An 18,634-nucleotide genomic window follows, 5' to 3' on the forward strand; every position below is an offset into this window, starting at 1 on the left:
CTTATACAGATACAATGTATATCAAAATATTCCGATACGGTGCAACGAAGAGAAAATCTAAAACCAAAAATACAGCATAGAAACTCACAAGGACTCTGCTAGTTTGATATGGCAGTGGCTGTTTGCGTGGAGCATCAGTCATCCGAGCAATGGGTGCGTGAGGTTGTCGGGACACCTTGCACTTCGGTAGAAGCTTTGTATTAAGTCACCGTTACCACCGTGGCACTATAGAAGTAGAAATGGCATTCAACTCCAAGCTAAACCTTTCAGAATCAAGAAAACATGCTGTTTGTGGAAAAAAAAGTCTTCCCCTGACCCGTGTCGGTATCACAATGGAGATTTCAATGCAGCTATTTTAATCTCATGACATCATACAGTATTTATATGATATGTCTGGTGTGTGTAATTCCTGGTAATTTCATGTAGCGATTGCCAATTTAAAGGGGTGGTACAGTATTGGTGGAGGCAAGGATTGGGCTTTAAACTTTTTAAGATACCAAGAAACCCCTTATTGAAATAATATAAAGTATACCATTCTAAGACAAATTCCAAGTTAATTTGATGAAAATAGATTTTGGAATGGCTGAGAAATTAAAAAACAGAGTAAAATAAAGTGATCGTAATGAAAGGTGGGTCTTACCTTTTATTAGGATTACTCTGTTTTGGGTATCTCAGCCATTTCAAAACCAATTTGTATCAATTGAATGTTGAATTTCTCTTGGAATTTGATCTTTCATATTCCATAGGAGGTTTCTCATTATCTCCTCCCAAAATGCTAGAACCTGAACTTGTAGGTCTCATCCAAAACTATACGATCCCTCTAAAGAAAAAGAGACAAATAAGACTTGACCATAACATGGTTCATCTCTTTTTTGTGTGTGTGTATTCTCCTTTGTTTTGTATCCTATCTTGCTCTTCACTTCGTAAAATAATTGCGAGATAGTGTTTGTCAAATCATTCGAAAAGAAACGTCTGTGTATTGCTCAAACAGAATCTAATCCAAAATTGAAAATGGAAATGGTTAAAACATCTAAGTCTATCTGCCCCTGTGCACTTTCAAGCACTTGCACGCACATTCACCACCATCACACATCAGAGTTTATTTTCCCCTGCTACCTTCGCAGCAGACTTTGTATTGTTACGAATTTAATACGTCCCTACCTTTTCCTCGGGCCGGCCATCTTTTCAAGCAATGCTTACAATGGCGGCCCTCTGCATTATCGCTTCTTAAATATAATGTTGTTATTGTAATCCCTGCTGCATAGACATGCATACTGTAATATCATATCCTTAATTTCCTTTTATATCGTTGTTTATGCAAGTCAAACGACTCTGTTTCAAATATAATTTGTATGTTTCCCATGTTCATGATTATGTAATTTATGTATACACTGTATATTGATTTGCAGAAAATAAAGTATCTATCAAACAAACAAAAACAGAATCTATTTAGGGTAATCTAACTGAAATCCTAATGTAAAGTTAGCTTGAAATATTATGTGGCTGGATACTTTAAGAGATGCTTATGATGTACAAGATAAGCCAATGGAGACAAATTAATATAATGACGTTACTGGGCGAATATAAGCACTGTTGATTCATACTTGGATCAAAATGTGATCAGATCTATTCATGTATAATCACGAACACTCAAATACGTCACCTGCACAACTGTGTTTGCTTTGCTCCCGTGACTTTATGCCAGAATTGTTGAATACTTTTTGGCAGGAATCATATAGATGGGAGTGTTGTGCATTGCAACTTATTCATGGTGAAATCTCCATTTATTCGAACAACTATCAAAATATACAAAGTAAACATGATATATGAACATGCATTTCTCTCAAAGCAAAACATTGGTTGCATGAACCGTGATTAACGCTGCAGTTTGGTAGCTTTCAAAAGAGGAAGCTTAGCATGCGCAAAATAGTGTATGGTTTTTTCCCTTTTGTAGTTCGCATGCTGATCAGTTTTGGGGCGATATTAGTGTGTTAAGTACCAGACAAATGACGTTGTGGATTCTATAGTCTGGTGCTCCTGGGGACGAACAAGAGGTACATTGTGGGGGTCTCCATCTTATGTTTTGCTTTATTTAGTCAGGCACCATGGGGGGTATAAATGACATTGTGGGAGCATTCTGTCTATAATGGGAGAAAAAGAAACTACACAAGAAAAGGAGAAAGAAGTACTACGGAGTATAAATATTGTTATTGTTATAGTTGTTGCAAAGACTTAAGTATAGTTTAAGAATGTAGACATACTGTCAAAATGATTTATGTGTGTATCAAAATCAAAAGTTTGCAGTATGTTTTAGCCATTTTCATTTTAAATTTTTAATGTGAATTCATATTTGAACAGACGCACATATATACGCACATATACATACACATACGCGCGCACACACACACACACACACACACATACACACACACTCATGTACTGTTGATATCTGATACCTAACCCAGTTCACAGATATTACAGATGCACATATATATGCATGGCACCAGGTAATGCAGTATTTATTTCAACCAACTGATTTTATAAGCTTTTCATTGCCGATAACTAAAAGTACATAAAGATCACAGAGTTTCAAATTGTACATAGTTTTGCAGGTTCCAATTTTCACTAGTTTTTGTTCACACCTGTTCCAGTCACAATATCCTGAGACACAATCTCCTTATGTTACATGGCCAACTTTTACGGAAAGCATATGGTAGTCGTGTTTCACATAGACGCTGTGGAGAAGCAAAAGTATAAAAGTATACCCCGATATTACAATTCCTTTAATCATTGAAGTGGTTTCGGTGCTAGATAAATCCTCGAGATTATGAAGTCACTTACTGTTGTTTGATGATTATCATAATTATGATGATATTTGCTGGTGAAACAATATCGATAGATCTTTGGCTTCAGTTGCTCACAAAAAGCCAAAGGCAAATGATAACGGAGTCCAGAATGGCTGTTTCCATTGTCGTATCCGAGTCAAGTACAGTCACGTTTAATGTTATTGTCTCTCACATTCTCTCTCGCCTGTGTCATTATAATCAATCTTGCATGAACATTATCACGTGATTATTGCCTATTATGTCATCTCTGCTGTAGCCTCAGTCACAGCTGGTTTCTTGCTGATATTCCTCGAACGCTTGTTGCCACTCAGTCATGTCTGTCTTCCAGCCATCGTAACTTTCCCGCCATTCTTGTTCCACGGGGTCCAAACTCTCTGTTTGGTTCAAGAAAAAAGGCTTAAAGTCCATGATTCTAGAAACAAAATATTGTCCCTTTTATTAGGACTGTATTTAAGAATGTACACTTATCAACTTGACAAAACTGTTCACGTACCCCACGGTTATCCCAATTTGAGGTATAATCTTTTTGTTGTTGTCGTTGTTATTATCATTCATCAGTTCTCACTCAAAATGTTAACAGGAAAAAGCTGTTTTCACACACAGAGTTCAACAAAACTGGTGAATTTGTTAATGAATAGATTTTAATCTGTCAGTTTCGATTCCATTTCTTGTTTTGATTTCAATCTTTTGTCATGTCGAGATAGAGAAGTAAATTTTCATCAGTGTTAAAGCTGATGAGTAAATATACCTGTAAATGCTAGCAGACTAGGGAAGTACTCGTTCCAGAAGTGGCACTGTCTGGCTCGGAGAGCCCTTCCCACGGAGAGGTCCAGGGCCAGCTCTTTGTGACTGAGTTCCGGGATGGTGAACGTAGGCCAGGAATCGTCACCTTGGCCTGGGTCAGAAGAAGGGCTCCGTTTGCTGGGATTACTGCATGAAATAGAAAAAAATGTACGCCTACATTCTCGCCTAGCACTTAACCCTTTCTGTGTCAGTGAGTCAAATTTGGACAAGTTTCACACACCTATGGAGAGGAAATTACTGTGGCACATAGTGGGTTGATGATTTTATCGTATTTTATCGATTTTAATCGTAGAGGACATAGAAAAACTGAGGAGACTTTGAAGACAGGGACTGCCAATGCAAACCTTCTTTCTTAGTAATGGTAGAAATATGGTCGAAAAATTTCGTATAGGAAGATATCAGACTGGTTTCTCATTCTTTCTCTTATGCATGGTCCTACTCGTAAGTCATATCCTCACTGCATGACTTGTGGGGGTTACAATTAGCTATAACATGTTTGTTATTCCAGAGGTTCACTAATCCCAAAATGAGATCAGGTTTGTTATTGCGAAAGTTCGTAAATTCGAAAATGAAATAGAGTTTTTTATTCCAAAGGTGCGTAATATTCCTAAAGTTCGTTTATACTAGATCTTTGTTTCATTTTCAGATGAATGAACCTAGTTCCTTTTTTTTTTAATTAACGAACCTTCGAAATATGAAACATCATCCCTTTTTTGTTTCTTTCTGTGTCATCTTACTGTACGCATAATTACCCAGACTTGGCAAAGTTTGTCCAGAATTCCATGAACTTAACAGAGAGGGCGTTTTCATCTGCCGTCATGTTGTGGCCCTTGATGTGATAGAGTTCGTCGATGAAAGGCATTCCCCAGACAAAGAGCAGATCCTCGGCGTGACCAGCGCCAAGCCATGGGGTCGAGGGCACTAAGTCTCCGTTCTGGAAGAACCTCCTAAAGAGCGAATGTTCAGAAGACGAAGGAAATTATTGAATAGGCAAGAAGGGATCACTAATAGTAAGAATCGGCAACACATCTCTTCTTAGCAATCAAGCATTTCTATACTATGAATGGATACTAATACATGCGAATCACTCAGATTAAAAAGACTCCTCTTTGACCCTTTACAATAGGGTTCATCCTCTCACTCTCGTGTATAATGGTACATGCGGGTATCTGTAGTTCATAGATAGCTCTTTCGCCTTACCTTGCCCCTTACTCCAGTCTTCATAAAGCCTTTCCCTGATCGCTTGATGAGCCGTTTCATCAGCTTGAAGCTGCTCACCAACATATCTCAGTAATCTTATTCTAAGATTAATCATATCTGTACACATACCTTCCAATCTGCAATAAAAAAATGTTTTGGAAATGTCACTGATTGTGGTCAAATTTTTCAAATTACATGCATTTCAAATCTACTCATCAATCATTATGAACTCTATTATCAGCATCATCATATTCGTATTCTTATTATCATTATAGTTACTTTGATAGTACAGTGGTCTCCCATTATAAGAAAGTCCTCGGGACCGGCAGTTTTCTTTCATTATATCGAAATATCGTTATAACCGAACAAATAAACAATAAAAAAATAGAGCTGATAATGTTGCGGCTTGAATTTTTACTTCGTTGTACCCGGAATTTCGTTAAAACCGTGTTCGTTATAACGGGAGTGCACTGGAACGTTTCCAACTCACTTCGAAGGCTCGTGCGTCATGTAATATAAGTAGACAGGATCTCCAGCTTCTGCATGCTTCCTGATCGCCATGTCGATCGGGCAGCCGAAATCCATGTCACCGGTGACGTCCTTATTGGATAGGAAATAATCGGTCTCGGGGTTATCGGCCACCGTCCAGTCCACGTACTCTTGGGTCACAGCATCGATGGCGATTTCATCGTCGATTCCGTCAGAAGCTAACGTCCTCCTGAGCGTTTCATCGAACGTGGCACGATTGATAGGGGGTGGTGTGAGACTGCCGACGTATTCGGGGTTTGCAAAGTATATATTAAGAGTGCCTTCATCCTTGTTGAAGCCAGCTAGAATGGGCACGTGGGCAAAGTCTCCCGTCTCGTACAATGTTTGTGGCGAGGCATCGAGGAAATCCCCGTCTCTGGTTACTGGGTATCCTGAATAGAACTGTCAATATTTTGGTCACACAACGCATTGTTAAAAAGTTATTCTGATTGAAAACTACAACGTACCGCTTGAGTTGAATTGCAGTAGGTTGATAATTCTATTAAGGAAAAACAGTCAAATACCTCACAGTCTTATCGTTATCGCAATCATAACTAGATGATGATATTCGTCAGTGTAAGTAGGAAAGATGTCTCGTACTGAATCATGTTCCTTCTAAGAGCATATCAAATTTTCATAATTGAAATTCACAGCGGAAAATAATGCATAAAATTATGGTCATTACGCCACTCTCATCAATAGACCTACAGAATTAAGTAGAAACCAAACGAAAGATGAGCCCTAATTAATCCTTTATGTGTCAATGAATCAACTGTACACAAATTTCGCACACAAACCTGTGAACAGGTGTTTAATGTTGCACGCGGAGAGTTAAGATGAGGAGAAACGAAGGTGGTGTAGACTTACACGGTCAGCAGTCTCCCGCAAGTCGTCAGCATCCTTGGTTCTAAGGCATGACACCAATAGTTCTGAGGTGGACGTGTCACACCCCATTGCCTCACCCAGTTCTCTGGCTAACTGTCTCTCCAACTCGGGGTCGTCTCTAAAGGCCCAGTTTGCAAGAGAACTTGCACTCTGGACGGAAGAACAAGACAGTAGTCCAGTTTGTGCAAAGAAATTTGCTCAGGCTATCAATGTTAGTTTTTTTTTTTAATAGTCTATAAGCGCTTTTGCATATTATGACAGTCATTGTTTTTATGACTCAAGGCACTACATCAATATAAGATTTTCAGATTGAAACATAATAAACGTTACACAATGATTGACAGTTCAATTATTATTTTGCCTACAAAACGCGATGTACAGCAGAACAATTTATATAAATTTTATTTGGGAGAAAAAACATCCATCCATTCATTCATTGTGTAAAGAATAATGATTTTGTCAGAATGGCTCAATCAGTATGCATAGGCTGTTTCTCGACAAGGTCCTGAAGTACTACAAGTCAAGTACAATAACATAAATCATTCAACGGATTAAACAAATCGTCTGCCAGTAAGAGTGATAGTACCATGCAATCTTAGTAACTCGTGAAAAGAGAAGAGTGAAAAGTATGTCTTGTCACTAGCACTGAAATACACAGTGTTGAAATAGTTCCAATATTAATATCGCACTACTCTCATTCTTCTGGCAGAGGTATAGTACATTCTAAGTCAAGAGCGCCCCCATACAACACTTGCAAAGGCGCACTGGTACATCCACACGCACGTTTATGTTTGAAGAAACACTGCAATGCATACATTGAATATGCGTTGCAATCAATTACTACCACAGTGTTTCAACAGCATTTCACAGGTGAAGAAACACCTGCTCATCAGGGTTATAAGGTTGTAACACCTAAAGACTTTGAAACACAGAAAGAATGTTTTAATTAATCAGCTGAATGAAAAAAGACACTAACGCCTGGTTGTAACTCTATACCTGCATGATGGCTTGATTGAAATGAGGTCTGCTCAAGTCGGAGAGAAGATGAAAGCTTACACACGCCGATCCTGCACTCCCACCAAAGATCGTAATCCTGTCCTTGTCCCCTCCGAAAGCTAACAGACATCGAAACGTAAAAGACATAAAGAAATCATACATTTTGTTTCAAACAACGTTCCCATCTTCAGTTAGTTTTTTCCTTTTGTTTGATTTGATTTGATTTGATTTCAATAGTAATAGCAATCCTCCTGTCTTAATCGATTCACATTTCTTGTTGTTTTTTGCTATTACTCAAATGTTTATCAGAGGGTTAAAGACTAAAAGACTCAAATTTCCATAAACCGGAGTAGGCATAAGAAAAGGGACAGCAACCAAGTATATGCAAAGACTGTCTTATTAATTTTTTTCCAAGGCAACAATGGAAGTAATGACCCTTACCTGTGTTCAGTACATGTCTTCTTGTAATCTGTATTCCGAACGCTGGCTGTAGGCCTACATCCTAGAATTTATTATAGACATTTGTATTTTGGGAAATAAAAATCCAGTATCTTAGTCAAACAAAATTATAGTTATCTTACCTTCTATATTGTTGTAGACCCACTCTATCGCGGCCACCTGATCCAACATACCATAATTTCCTGATGATACCCCATCACCTGGTAGGAGATAACACGACCGAAACATTACCCATCATTTTATTTAGGAGTAGTTGAATTAGTTTCGTTTGCATTTGGTCAAGAGTAGTTATTTTATATGAAATATATAGACATGCTTGACAGATACCAATCTAGAAAGGAACTGATTGGTTCAAGTTGGAACAATGTGGTATGGCAGATAAAGGTTTAGACTCTTAAAAAGGAATCATAGGTTCGAATCCTGCCTGGTGTGTGTCTCTTGTGTTTTCCCCTCTCTATCCCTTGAACCTCTTTAGAATGGGCACTTGATAAATATGATATAAGCAGACACTTTTAGAAAAGTAGTATCTACGCCGAAAGGTCTACCATTTTGCCGTGTTAATACAGTGTACTGCTGTTAACAGGGAGGTGAGCCTCACCTCCCTGCTGTTAATGAACTACCAAGTGTCTACGTCATCCTGCCCCTTTAAGCTTGAAAATTAATCCTGTATTATTTGTTGTTCTTTAAATCCAGTGTGTGATAAATATAGGTTTAGATATCGATCTTATCACAAGGTTTCTTTATTGCTGTATCAAGGCTAGATGTTCCTCTACATCACCCTACTCAACGATCGAACAGTGAACTCTGACCTGTGAACACCACGCTTTCAATCACACAACCACACTCACAATTGTAACTTTCAATATAACATGTTACTTTGTCAACCACCTCCATTCACTCACACAACAGAATGCATTCAGATCTTACCTGTTGTAAAGTGTGCAAAGATTGACAGTCGGTAGTTTATGGTTACGATTATGACGTCACCCACAACAACCAATGGCAATCCGTAGAATTCGTACGACATCGCTGTTCCCGTCCGAAATCCGCCTCCGTGAATCCACACCATCACCGGAATATTCGATGACTGCGACATTTATGGATGAGGAGAGTGAGTGAGAGAGAGAGAGAGAGAGAGAGAGAGAGGGGGGGGGGGTGGGGGGGGGGGGGGGGCAATGAAAGAATCATACAAGGCTGACAATCTTTTACTGAGAATGAAAAAGATGATAAGGAAACAGTGGTACCAGGGGATGTGGAGTGCCTTCCACCTTCCTCCTACCTGGTGCTACATTTTAAATTGTACTTGTGAAATTCACTCCTCTCCCACCTTGTAATTCTCAGCACCCAATATCACAAAATTTGAGCAATGTTGAGATGAAATTACGACACAGGTGTTTTAAATTTTAAAGGGAAATTCCGGTGGAGATGAAAGTTAGTCTGAAAAGAAGGAGTAAAATTTGCTTACAACATTGAAAATTTAATCAGAATCAGATGAAAAGTAAGGAAGTTATGACATTTGAAGTTTCACTAATTTTCAGGTAACAGTTTTTGAACACGAGTCAATATGAATATGCAAATAGTGAAGTGATGATGTCATCCCCTCACAACTTGCCATATAATTTGTACAATTTCATTTTGACACTTCTTTTTTTTTTTCATTCAAACGCAATGATGCCCCAATCTCAAATCCTGATATATCTGACTGGTTGTTATCATGAAGTTATTTATCCAGGAATAACATCATGTTTTACACTTCAGCAACAAAAACAGTGAATTTTCTTCATTTTTTTGTGTGTGTACAAGGTCAATGGAAAACCAATGAAAACTGATGACATCATCAGCTGCTCACTTATTTGCATATTCATATCAACTGTACCAGAACTGTTCTGCAGAAATTAGCGGAACTTCACAATTTCATGACTTCCCTAACTTCTATTCTGATCAATCAATTTTAACTGTTGTATTCGTAAGATTTTAGTCAATCTTACCAGACTGACTTATGAAGGACTAGATTTTCTCTTTAAAAGGATGGTATAGTATTTGTACAGATGAGGATGGGGCTTTTAACTTTTTGCAAGATACAAAGAAACCACTTATGAAATAGTACAGAGCATACCATTCTCAGAGGAATTCAAAGTGAATATGATGAAAACTTGCTCTGGAATGGCTGGGACATCCAAAAAACAAAACAAAACAAAACAAAACAAAGTAAATCAAATCGATCGTAATAAAAGCTGGGTCATAGCTTTCATTATTAGGATCGTTCTATTTTGGATATCTCAGCCATTTGAAAACCAATTTTTATCAAATAAATGTTCGATTCCTCTTGGAATTACATCCCCTCTCACATTTTGTAAGAGGTTTCTCATTATCTCACCAAAAATGTCAGAAACCTGAAGTTAGGTCTAAAGAAACCCCTACAGATCCCTTTAAGGTAATTTCCCACTCACAGATGTGCTTGGAGTGTAGACGTTGAGATAGAGACAATCCTCCGATCTGTTTGGGTAGAGAGGGTCAGGAATTTGTACGCAGGCTGGGGCAAACTCGGTGGCGTTTCTCTCTCCCGTCCATGGGGTCTTGCTTTCTGGCTTAGCGAAACGAGCAGGTGGATTGGCGTAGGGAACCCCCTGTTTATGGAGTGTAAGAAAACATAAGCATTGTAATAACAATATCTTTTGTCAATTTCCTTATAACATGTATACATGTATAACATGTATACAAGGCATTGAGAGTGAAACTGCATGATGCATTAAAAGCACAAATGATATACAGAAAAGACTGTAAAAACAGATTTGCGAAAATGTACCACAATATTATACACAACGGATATACACTAAAGGCTAGTAACTGATCATGGGAATCAGTGGGAATGCTGGGGATGCTTGTTCCATTCCTTGTGGGATTCATCTAAGAGTATACATTATATATCTATTGTTGTGTGAAAATTATTTGCTTCAGAATGGTCTCATATTCAAGTAATGTGCAGTTTAATGTTTCCAGGTTAGCATGCCTGTACAGTGGCGGGGCATTAAAATGCACATTACTTGAATATGAGACCGTTCTGAAGCAAACAATTTTCACGCAACAATAGATATATAATGTACTCTTAAATGAATCCCACAAGGATTGGAACAATCATTCCCCAGCATTCCAACTGATTCCCACTAATCAGTTACAGCCATCCCCTTTAAACAATATGAATACATGTCATGGAAAGCTGTTTTGTGAGATTAGATTATACAGAGAGAGCACAGAATGTATAGGCCTACTTCTATTCTACCAATGTGTGTTTTTATTCACTGATCACTTCAGTTTCTCCAGGGAGCAGAAAAATAATTCCCAGTTATTGTGACAAGGAAACATGAACGCTATTGAAGACAAGACCTATATGCTGATTAAACACTAAGAAGATACTGTCTGTAAAACGCATGAAAGTCAACAACATATTACATCTGGTCATAGTGCTCACTAACTTATTGGAACTAGAAAGACCAATTTTCTGCATGGGAACGCGGAAAATGCACTTGGAAAACCCATTCGCAACAGGAGCGAATTTGGAACTGAAGAATGTCAAATTGGCCTGTAAAATGACCGCCGAAATGAAGGCCGTGCACGTATGATACAAGAAGCCTTTATATAATTGGTATGACGAAAAACGAACACTGTACTAATGTAGTTGAAACTAATGGCATTATCATTATTATTATCATTATCATCATCATCATCATCATCATCATCAACAACATCATCATCATCATCAACAACATCATCATCATCAATATAACCATCCGTAAAACTATATCCGATAGAGTGCATGTATCAACACATACCTTGGTATTGAAATAAAAAGAGATTACCGATAGGATTTCTTCGGACAGCAACCCTTACCAGAAATACATCGACATCGACTGTTTTGTTGATGAAGGTGTCTTCGCTGAATCGCACCGTTTTCCCCACAATGATTCCCTCAGCGACATTCACTACCGGGCTGCTGGCCCGACTTACCCCGAGGAAGGCACCGACCACCAGAACAAAAAGTTGAAGTTTCATTTTCGCTATTGTCTAATGCGACTTGGCAGCACCAACAACATGCAATAAACTGTTCTGAAGGAAATTCTGCAAACTAATTACAACTTAAAACCCTACCAATCCCTCTTTGTTGTTTATCAAAGACTCGTATAATGTCATGTCATTGTTTGCTATATTCTATTTATACCCTCTATCTGTTTGCTTTACCAGTCAGGGAGACTACCTATTTTGAGGGAAGATTGAAATCCCCCGTAGAGGGAACATTGAACCGCGAGCGGATGTTACGTAACGGAGCGACGCGATATGGTCAGAGCGAACCGTTACAGATGTTCTTTTTCCAGTCGCTATGAGAATAATTAACCGAGAGGGAGAGAGAGAAACACATGTACACACACGCAAGCGTACACACACGGCCCGGAGGCGCATTTTTAATTTACACGCAAGCCTGTGGCTTTTGGCAATTAAATTCAATGAAACCGCTCCTGATGCGTCTATGCTTATTCTGTGGTACTATACATAAGAGTTCTGTGGGTACTGTACCCTCCGCTCGCGACGATTCGATTCGTACACGTGCATCAGTGAGTGTGTGCACGCGCTGAGAAAGTTTTGCTCGCCGTGGTAGACCCTCATCCAATTACTATACATGTAGTAGTACATGTATAAATACGTATAAAAACGGGTGAGAGTGCGAAAAACGAGACAATACAAAACAAAACAAAAAATCTGACAAGAAGGAGAGGGGGAGAGAGAGAATCAGAAGGAAAGAGATAAAAAAAGCAATGAATATTCTGTGATATCTCATCAATCATGCACAACAGTGATGAATATTATTGCGGGTTCCATGGAAGATCACAACTTTATTGGTGTATGATGGGGATGTGTAGGCCCCTAATGGGCTAGAGTGACCAAAGTTTATATAGTATATATATATATATATATATATATATATATATATATATATATATAGTCTATAAGTCCAAACATGTTGCGAATTCACGTATTGGCTACAAAATAATTATGTGGGGGAGGGAGGGGGGGGGGGGGAACCGAAGGTGAAGCCAATCCTGCCCGACCCCTCCGACCCCTCCCCCCACCGATATTGAAACGCATATCGACCAATAGGCTTACACAATGTCATGACGAGTAATGTATAATGTAACACTTTTTCGATCTCCGTAGATTGGTGATTGAAAAATTGACAGGAAAGATTGAAGGGAAAAGGAGTGGAGAAGAAGCGCATGGATGGAAAGCTTGAAGGGAGAGTAGTTGAAAGTTATGGAATAGGCTATACAATGGTACATGTACATGTATCAGAAAGTTGTGAAATAACATGATCGCTTAAATCTATATACATTATGTACATATATTTATTTGTCAGCCTCCAACCCCCTCTGTTATATCTGTTGCTATTAAAGGCCCTAAATTTATCTTCATACTGATGGTATATTATTTTGTTTCTCAAACCTGCCCCTCTTTTCTTCATACTACTTTACACTCTGCATATTCATTTTCCGACCTCTCTCGACCTCCTCCTTTTTCAAATGCATAATTATGACTCCTGCATTTTTGTCCCTTCCTCGATCACTGCTTTAATTCTCATACAATTTATTTGTTTCTCATACTCTCTCTGTCTCTCCCCATCTCTCTTTCTCATGTTAAAACTTTACAATGTTTGTTTACAAGACCACTTTCTACTCTCTATACAGTGATCAGTTTGTCTAGAAACATGTTTAGTCAGTGCAAATATGTTGTGAAGGAAAATTACACCACTATTGCATGAATTCATTACGCATTTTATTCACTTCTTTATGTTCAAGCACTTTTTTTTCATGAAGGTATACTGAGTATACAGATGTAATCTGATACTCCAATATTCAAGAAGACATTCTCAATACAAACTAGAACTATCACCCAATGTTGTATACACAGTTACTGACATTTGCCAAATCTCAAGTCAATTGCTCAAAACCTGAGTGAGTAAGTAAATAAATCAACAATTTCTATGTTTTTCATTAAAAATACTGTTACCATGGCAACACAATGTTTGACATTAAGAAAAAAAATGAAGTTTGCCCAGCTCTATCAGATAGCTGTCACATGTGCCAAATTTCAAGTCAAATGCTCAAAAACTGAGGGAGTTAAGTTAATCCACAATATTATTGTATGATTTTTATTCAAAATAAAATTATGCTGTCACCATATGTTGTGTCGAGCCCACTAATGTCAATAATATTCGACCACTAATATGGCTGTCGTATCTTTAAGCTATATGCTTATTTGACGACAGTCTTCTGCATTTACGCTCCCGATCTTGTGCCATAATTCAGTGAGATCATTTATTTCGAATGGTTCGTGTTCTCTTACTCTTTTCGTTAATCTGTACACGTATATCTCGGTTTTATATTCGAATGTACACACTGTATGTTCCATTCTCTTGTAAACAACAAGAAATGACTACTTAGTATTTCATTTTTGTAATAAATGATCGATGCAGAAAATTCCTAATAAATTAATTTGAATTTGGATCGTGTAATGTCATAACATGTCGACAATAAATGTCAAAATCGGATTAACCACAAATGTCATAACACGTCGACCAAAAATGTCAAAATTTCAATTTTTATTGCAAATGTGATAACACGTCGACGACAAATGTCATAACGACCACTGATGTCATAACATGTCGACGACAAATGTCAAAATCGGATTAACCACAAACGTCATAACACGTCGACGACAAATGTCAAAATATAAATTTTTACTGTATATGTCATAACATGTCGACGACAAATGTCAACGACCATTAATGTCTTAACACCTCGACGACAAATGTCATAATGACCACAAATCACATGGGACAAATATCAAAGTCGGATTAACCACAAATATCATAACACATCGACGACAAATGTCAAAATTTCTGTCTTTATATACTGCAAATGTCATAACACGTCGACGACAATTGTCAAAATCGAATTAACCACAAATGTCATAACGCGTCGACCACAAATGTCAGAATTTCCAAATTTACTGCAAATGTCATACTGCGTCACAGGGGAGGATCCAGGAATTCCGTAAAGGGGAGGCACCTTTACAAAATCAAAGTTTGGTGCAACCTCCTCCCTTTTTTTGATTTTATCAAAAATAGAGACGGGGAGGAGCGCCGCGGCCCCTTTAGATCAGCGACTGCGTCAGCCACAGGTTAATGGCAAAACCCAATGCTTGCATTACAAGGAGGCGACTTTTCAAAACTATACAAGCTGGCGCAACCCCCTATTTTTTTTTCTTTTTATTTCTGTTGTTTGAACAAAAAAAAGGGTCATCAAAGGGGTTGCGCCCCCTCTCAACCCGCGATTGCGTCATCCACAAATGTCAAAACTCATTGCTTGCATTTCATGGGCGGATCCAGGAATTCCGTGAAGGGGAGACACCTTTTCAAAATGAAAGGCTGGCGCAACCCCCCCCCCCTTGTTATTTTCCTCTTATTTCTTTTGTTTAAACGAAAAAAAGACAGAGAAGAAAGGAGTGGGTGCGGCAGTCTTTACTTTTGCAAAGGCGCCTCGCCTTTTCGGAATTCCGTGATCCGCCCCTGTAATGCAGCATTGGTTTTGCCATTAACATTTGTGGTCGTGTAACACATCGTGTTATGACATTTGCAGTAAAAATGGAAATTTTGACGACGCAGTCGCGGATCTAGAGGGGGCGTGGCGCCCCTCCCCGTCTCTATATTTGCTAAAACAAAAGAAATAACATTAAAAAAGGGGAGGGGGTTGCGCCAGCCTTTGATTTTGTAAAGGCGTCTCCCCTTTACAGAATTCCTGGATCCTCCCCTGTGACGCGTTATGACATTTGCAGTAAATTTGGAGATCCACATATTTTGTAGTCGATGTGTTATGACATTTGTGATTAATTCGATTTTAACATTTGTCGTCGAGGTGGTATGGCATTTGCAGTAAAAACGGAAATTTTGACATTGTCGTCGACGTGTTATGACATTCGTCGTTAATCCGATTTTGATATTAGTCGTCGACGTGTTATGACATTAGTTGTCGTTATGAAATTTGTCGTCGACGTGTTGACATTTGCAGTAAAAAATTGATATTTTGACATTTGTCGTCGACGTGTTATGACATTTGTGGTTAATCCGATTTTGACAATTGTCGTCGACATGTTATGACACTAGTGGTCGCTATGAAATTTGTCGTCGACGTGTCATGACATTTGCAGTAAAAATTGGAATTTTTGACATTTGTCTTCGACATGTTATGACATTAGTGGTCATTATGACATTTGTCGTCGACGTGTAATGACATTAGCGGTCGTTATGAAATTTGTCGTTTACGTCTTATGATGACATAAGTGGTTGTTATAACATTACACGATATAAATTCAAATTAATAAGGAATTTTCTGCATCGGTCATATGTTACATTACAAAAATGAAATAGTCATTTCTTGTTGTTTACAAGAGAATGGAACATACAGTGTGTACATTCGAATATAAAATTGAGATATACGTATACAGATTAAAGAAAAGAGTAAGAGAACACGTCGATTGGGAACCATTCGGAATAAATGATCTCACTGAATTATGGCACTTAAGATCGGGAGTGTGAATGCAGAAGACTGTCGTCAAATAAGCATATAGCTTAAAGATACGACAGCCACATTAGTGGTCGAATATTGTTGACATTGATGGGCTCGACACACTATGGTGACTGCATAATTTCATTTTGAATGAAAATCGTACAATGATATTGTGAATTAACTTAAAGGACAAGTCCACCTTCATATACATGTGGATTGAGTGAATGCAGCAATATCAATAGAGCACAACAGTGAAAGTTTGGGGGAAATCCGACAATCCGTTTCAAGAGTTATGAATTTTTAAAATATCTGCGTAGTCACTGCTGGATGAGACGACTACTACAGTGTTTGATGTCATATGCGTACAACCATTTTTTCTTAATATTAAACATTGTCTTGCCATGGTAACAGTATTTTTAATGAAAATCATAGAAATTGTTGATTCATTTACTTACTTACTCAGGTTTTGAGCACTTTACTTGAGATGTGGCATTTTCATCACTTTGATTTGATTTGATATTGTTTATTTATTCTCTGTATGACATCATTTACAATTCTATATATATATATATATATATATATTACGGAGAAACTGAATACCTAATTTCAACCTATCTGGTTTTGAAAGTGTTGTTTATACTCTGAAAGTTTCATTTTCCTTGAAATTTTATTTCTAACATTTTAGGTAATTTTATGCAAGACGTTTTAAGAAAACGATGCCAACCTAACTATCATGAGATGATGCTCTAGTGAGACTAACGGCAGACTTAACTTTAAGAGAATCTTTATACATCTGCAGATGGCGGCAAAGTTCCTTGTAAAATTCACTTATTCACTGAAACATCACTGCTCAGGCTGATTGGAAAGCAAGCAGCAGCAACACAGTAAGGCTGCCGGAGATGCAAACAGTATTCCCCAACTATATTATTCAAATGTTAAAAAAATGGTAAAAGTTATTATAGTCATGTCTTGACAGCAGTAGTACGTTATTAGCATCATTGATTGTGACTATGTCTCAAAATGTAATCATCTCTTTCCCAGGTGAAAATCAAAATTGAAGAACAGATGCAATTGAAAAATCATGTGTTTAGAGTTGAAGCGTTCGAGAATAGTTTTGCTTCCGAGCTCAATTGAAATATGGAATAAGCTAGGTTCTAACTTAAAATAATTAAAGTGATATTGGTCCTAAACTATTCTGACGGACTGACGGAGTCACGATGAAGAACCGTTTCGGTTGTCGTTCTCATAAGGTTTTCAATCAGTTACAGGTAGACCCTTGCTTGTACTCCTCGAATTCTTGTTGCCATCCAGTCAGTCCCGTTTTCCAGATACTAAAACTGTCTTGCCAATCCTTCTCTAGTTCGTCGATGTCTCCTGATAAAGAGGAATGACATGATTTATCACATTTCATGTGCTCTTAACTCTTTTCAAAGTCTACATTTTGCTTCCGAATATTTGAAGATACCTCATAGGGTTGCACTGCTACATAGGGCCTAATATAATGTGAACAATGATGTTGAGTAGCGTTCCATCAACGTGTTATCCGATCATTCACATCATCTTTAAAATCTTAACTTTTCTAACATGGCTGTCATGGAAGCTTTGAATGCTTGTAAGTAAGTAACCGCTCGACTGACGGTTTTAACCTAACCATCATGGCATGATAGATGATAAGCAACCGCTCGACCGACGGTTTTTAGTCCCCTATCCGAAAGACAAGGCAATGAGGGACAAGTGCCAAGGAACACATCCGCCGCATCCAGGAGTATTCGAACCAAAAACCTTGGATAGAAGCTTTGTATTAAGTCACCATTACCACCGTGGCACCATAGACGTAGAAATGGCATTCAACTCCAAGCTAGACCTTTCAGAATCAAGAAAACATGCTGTTTGTGGAAAAAAAAAGTCTTCCCCTGACCCGTGTCGGTATCACAATGGAGATTTCAATGCAGCTAATTTAATCCCATGACATCATACAGTATTTATATGATTTGTCTGGTGTGTGTAATTCCTGGTAATTTCATGTAGCGATTGCCAATTTAAAGGGGTGGTACAGTATTGGTGGAGGCAAGGATTGGGATTTTAACTTTTTAAGATACCAAGAAACCCCTTATTGAAATAGTATAAAGTATACCATTCTAAGACAAATTCCAAGTTAATTTGATGAAAATAGATTTTGGAATGGCTGAGAAATTAAAAAACAAAGTAAAACAAAGTGATCGTAATGAAAGGTGGGTCTTACCTTTTATTAGGATTACTCTGTTTTGGGTATCTCACCCATTTCAAAACCAATTTGTATCG

General features: G+C 38.0%; 1 protein-coding gene across 1 annotated transcript; it reads right to left on the reverse strand.

Annotated features, from left to right (window-relative positions):
- Nucleotides 1–3,104: 3,104 nt before the first annotated feature.
- LOC139725772 (cholinesterase-like) lies at nucleotides 3,105–11,768 on the reverse strand. Its single transcript, XM_071636854.1, has 10 exons — nucleotides 11,607–11,768; nucleotides 10,169–10,345; nucleotides 8,646–8,805; nucleotides 7,841–7,918; nucleotides 7,260–7,378; nucleotides 6,246–6,413; nucleotides 5,341–5,780; nucleotides 4,403–4,597; nucleotides 3,595–3,776; nucleotides 3,105–3,220 (listed from the first exon to the last, which is right to left on the reverse strand). Exons 1-10 carry the CDS (start codon nucleotides 11,766–11,768, stop codon nucleotides 3,105–3,107), a joined length of 1,797 nt encoding a protein of 598 aa, XP_071492955.1.
- Between the last annotated feature and the right edge of the window lie 6,866 nt (nucleotides 11,769–18,634).

This window comes from Diadema antillarum, unplaced genomic scaffold (assembly GCF_040938485.1).
Source record: "Diadema antillarum isolate AM-2024a unplaced genomic scaffold, OU_Dant_1.0 seq00000059_RagTag, whole genome shotgun sequence".
In the NCBI taxonomy this organism is placed as follows: domain Eukaryota; kingdom Metazoa; phylum Echinodermata; class Echinoidea; order Diadematoida; family Diadematidae; genus Diadema; species Diadema antillarum.

Excerpts from the sequence above, each read along its gene's own strand:
- LOC139725772 (XM_071636854.1), bottom strand. The coding sequence starts at position 11,768 with ATGAAACTTCAACTTTTTGTTCTGGTGGTCGGTGCCTTCCTCGGGGTA. Across the intron at positions 6,414-7,259 it reads TCAATCAAGCCATCATGCAG|AGTGCAAGTTCTCTTGCAAA; the intron begins GTATAGAGTTAC and ends TCTTCCGTCCAG. Across the intron at positions 3,777-4,402 it reads ACAAACTTTGCCAAGTCTGG|TAATCCCAGCAAACGGAGCC; the intron begins GTAATTATGCGT and ends TATTTCATGCAG.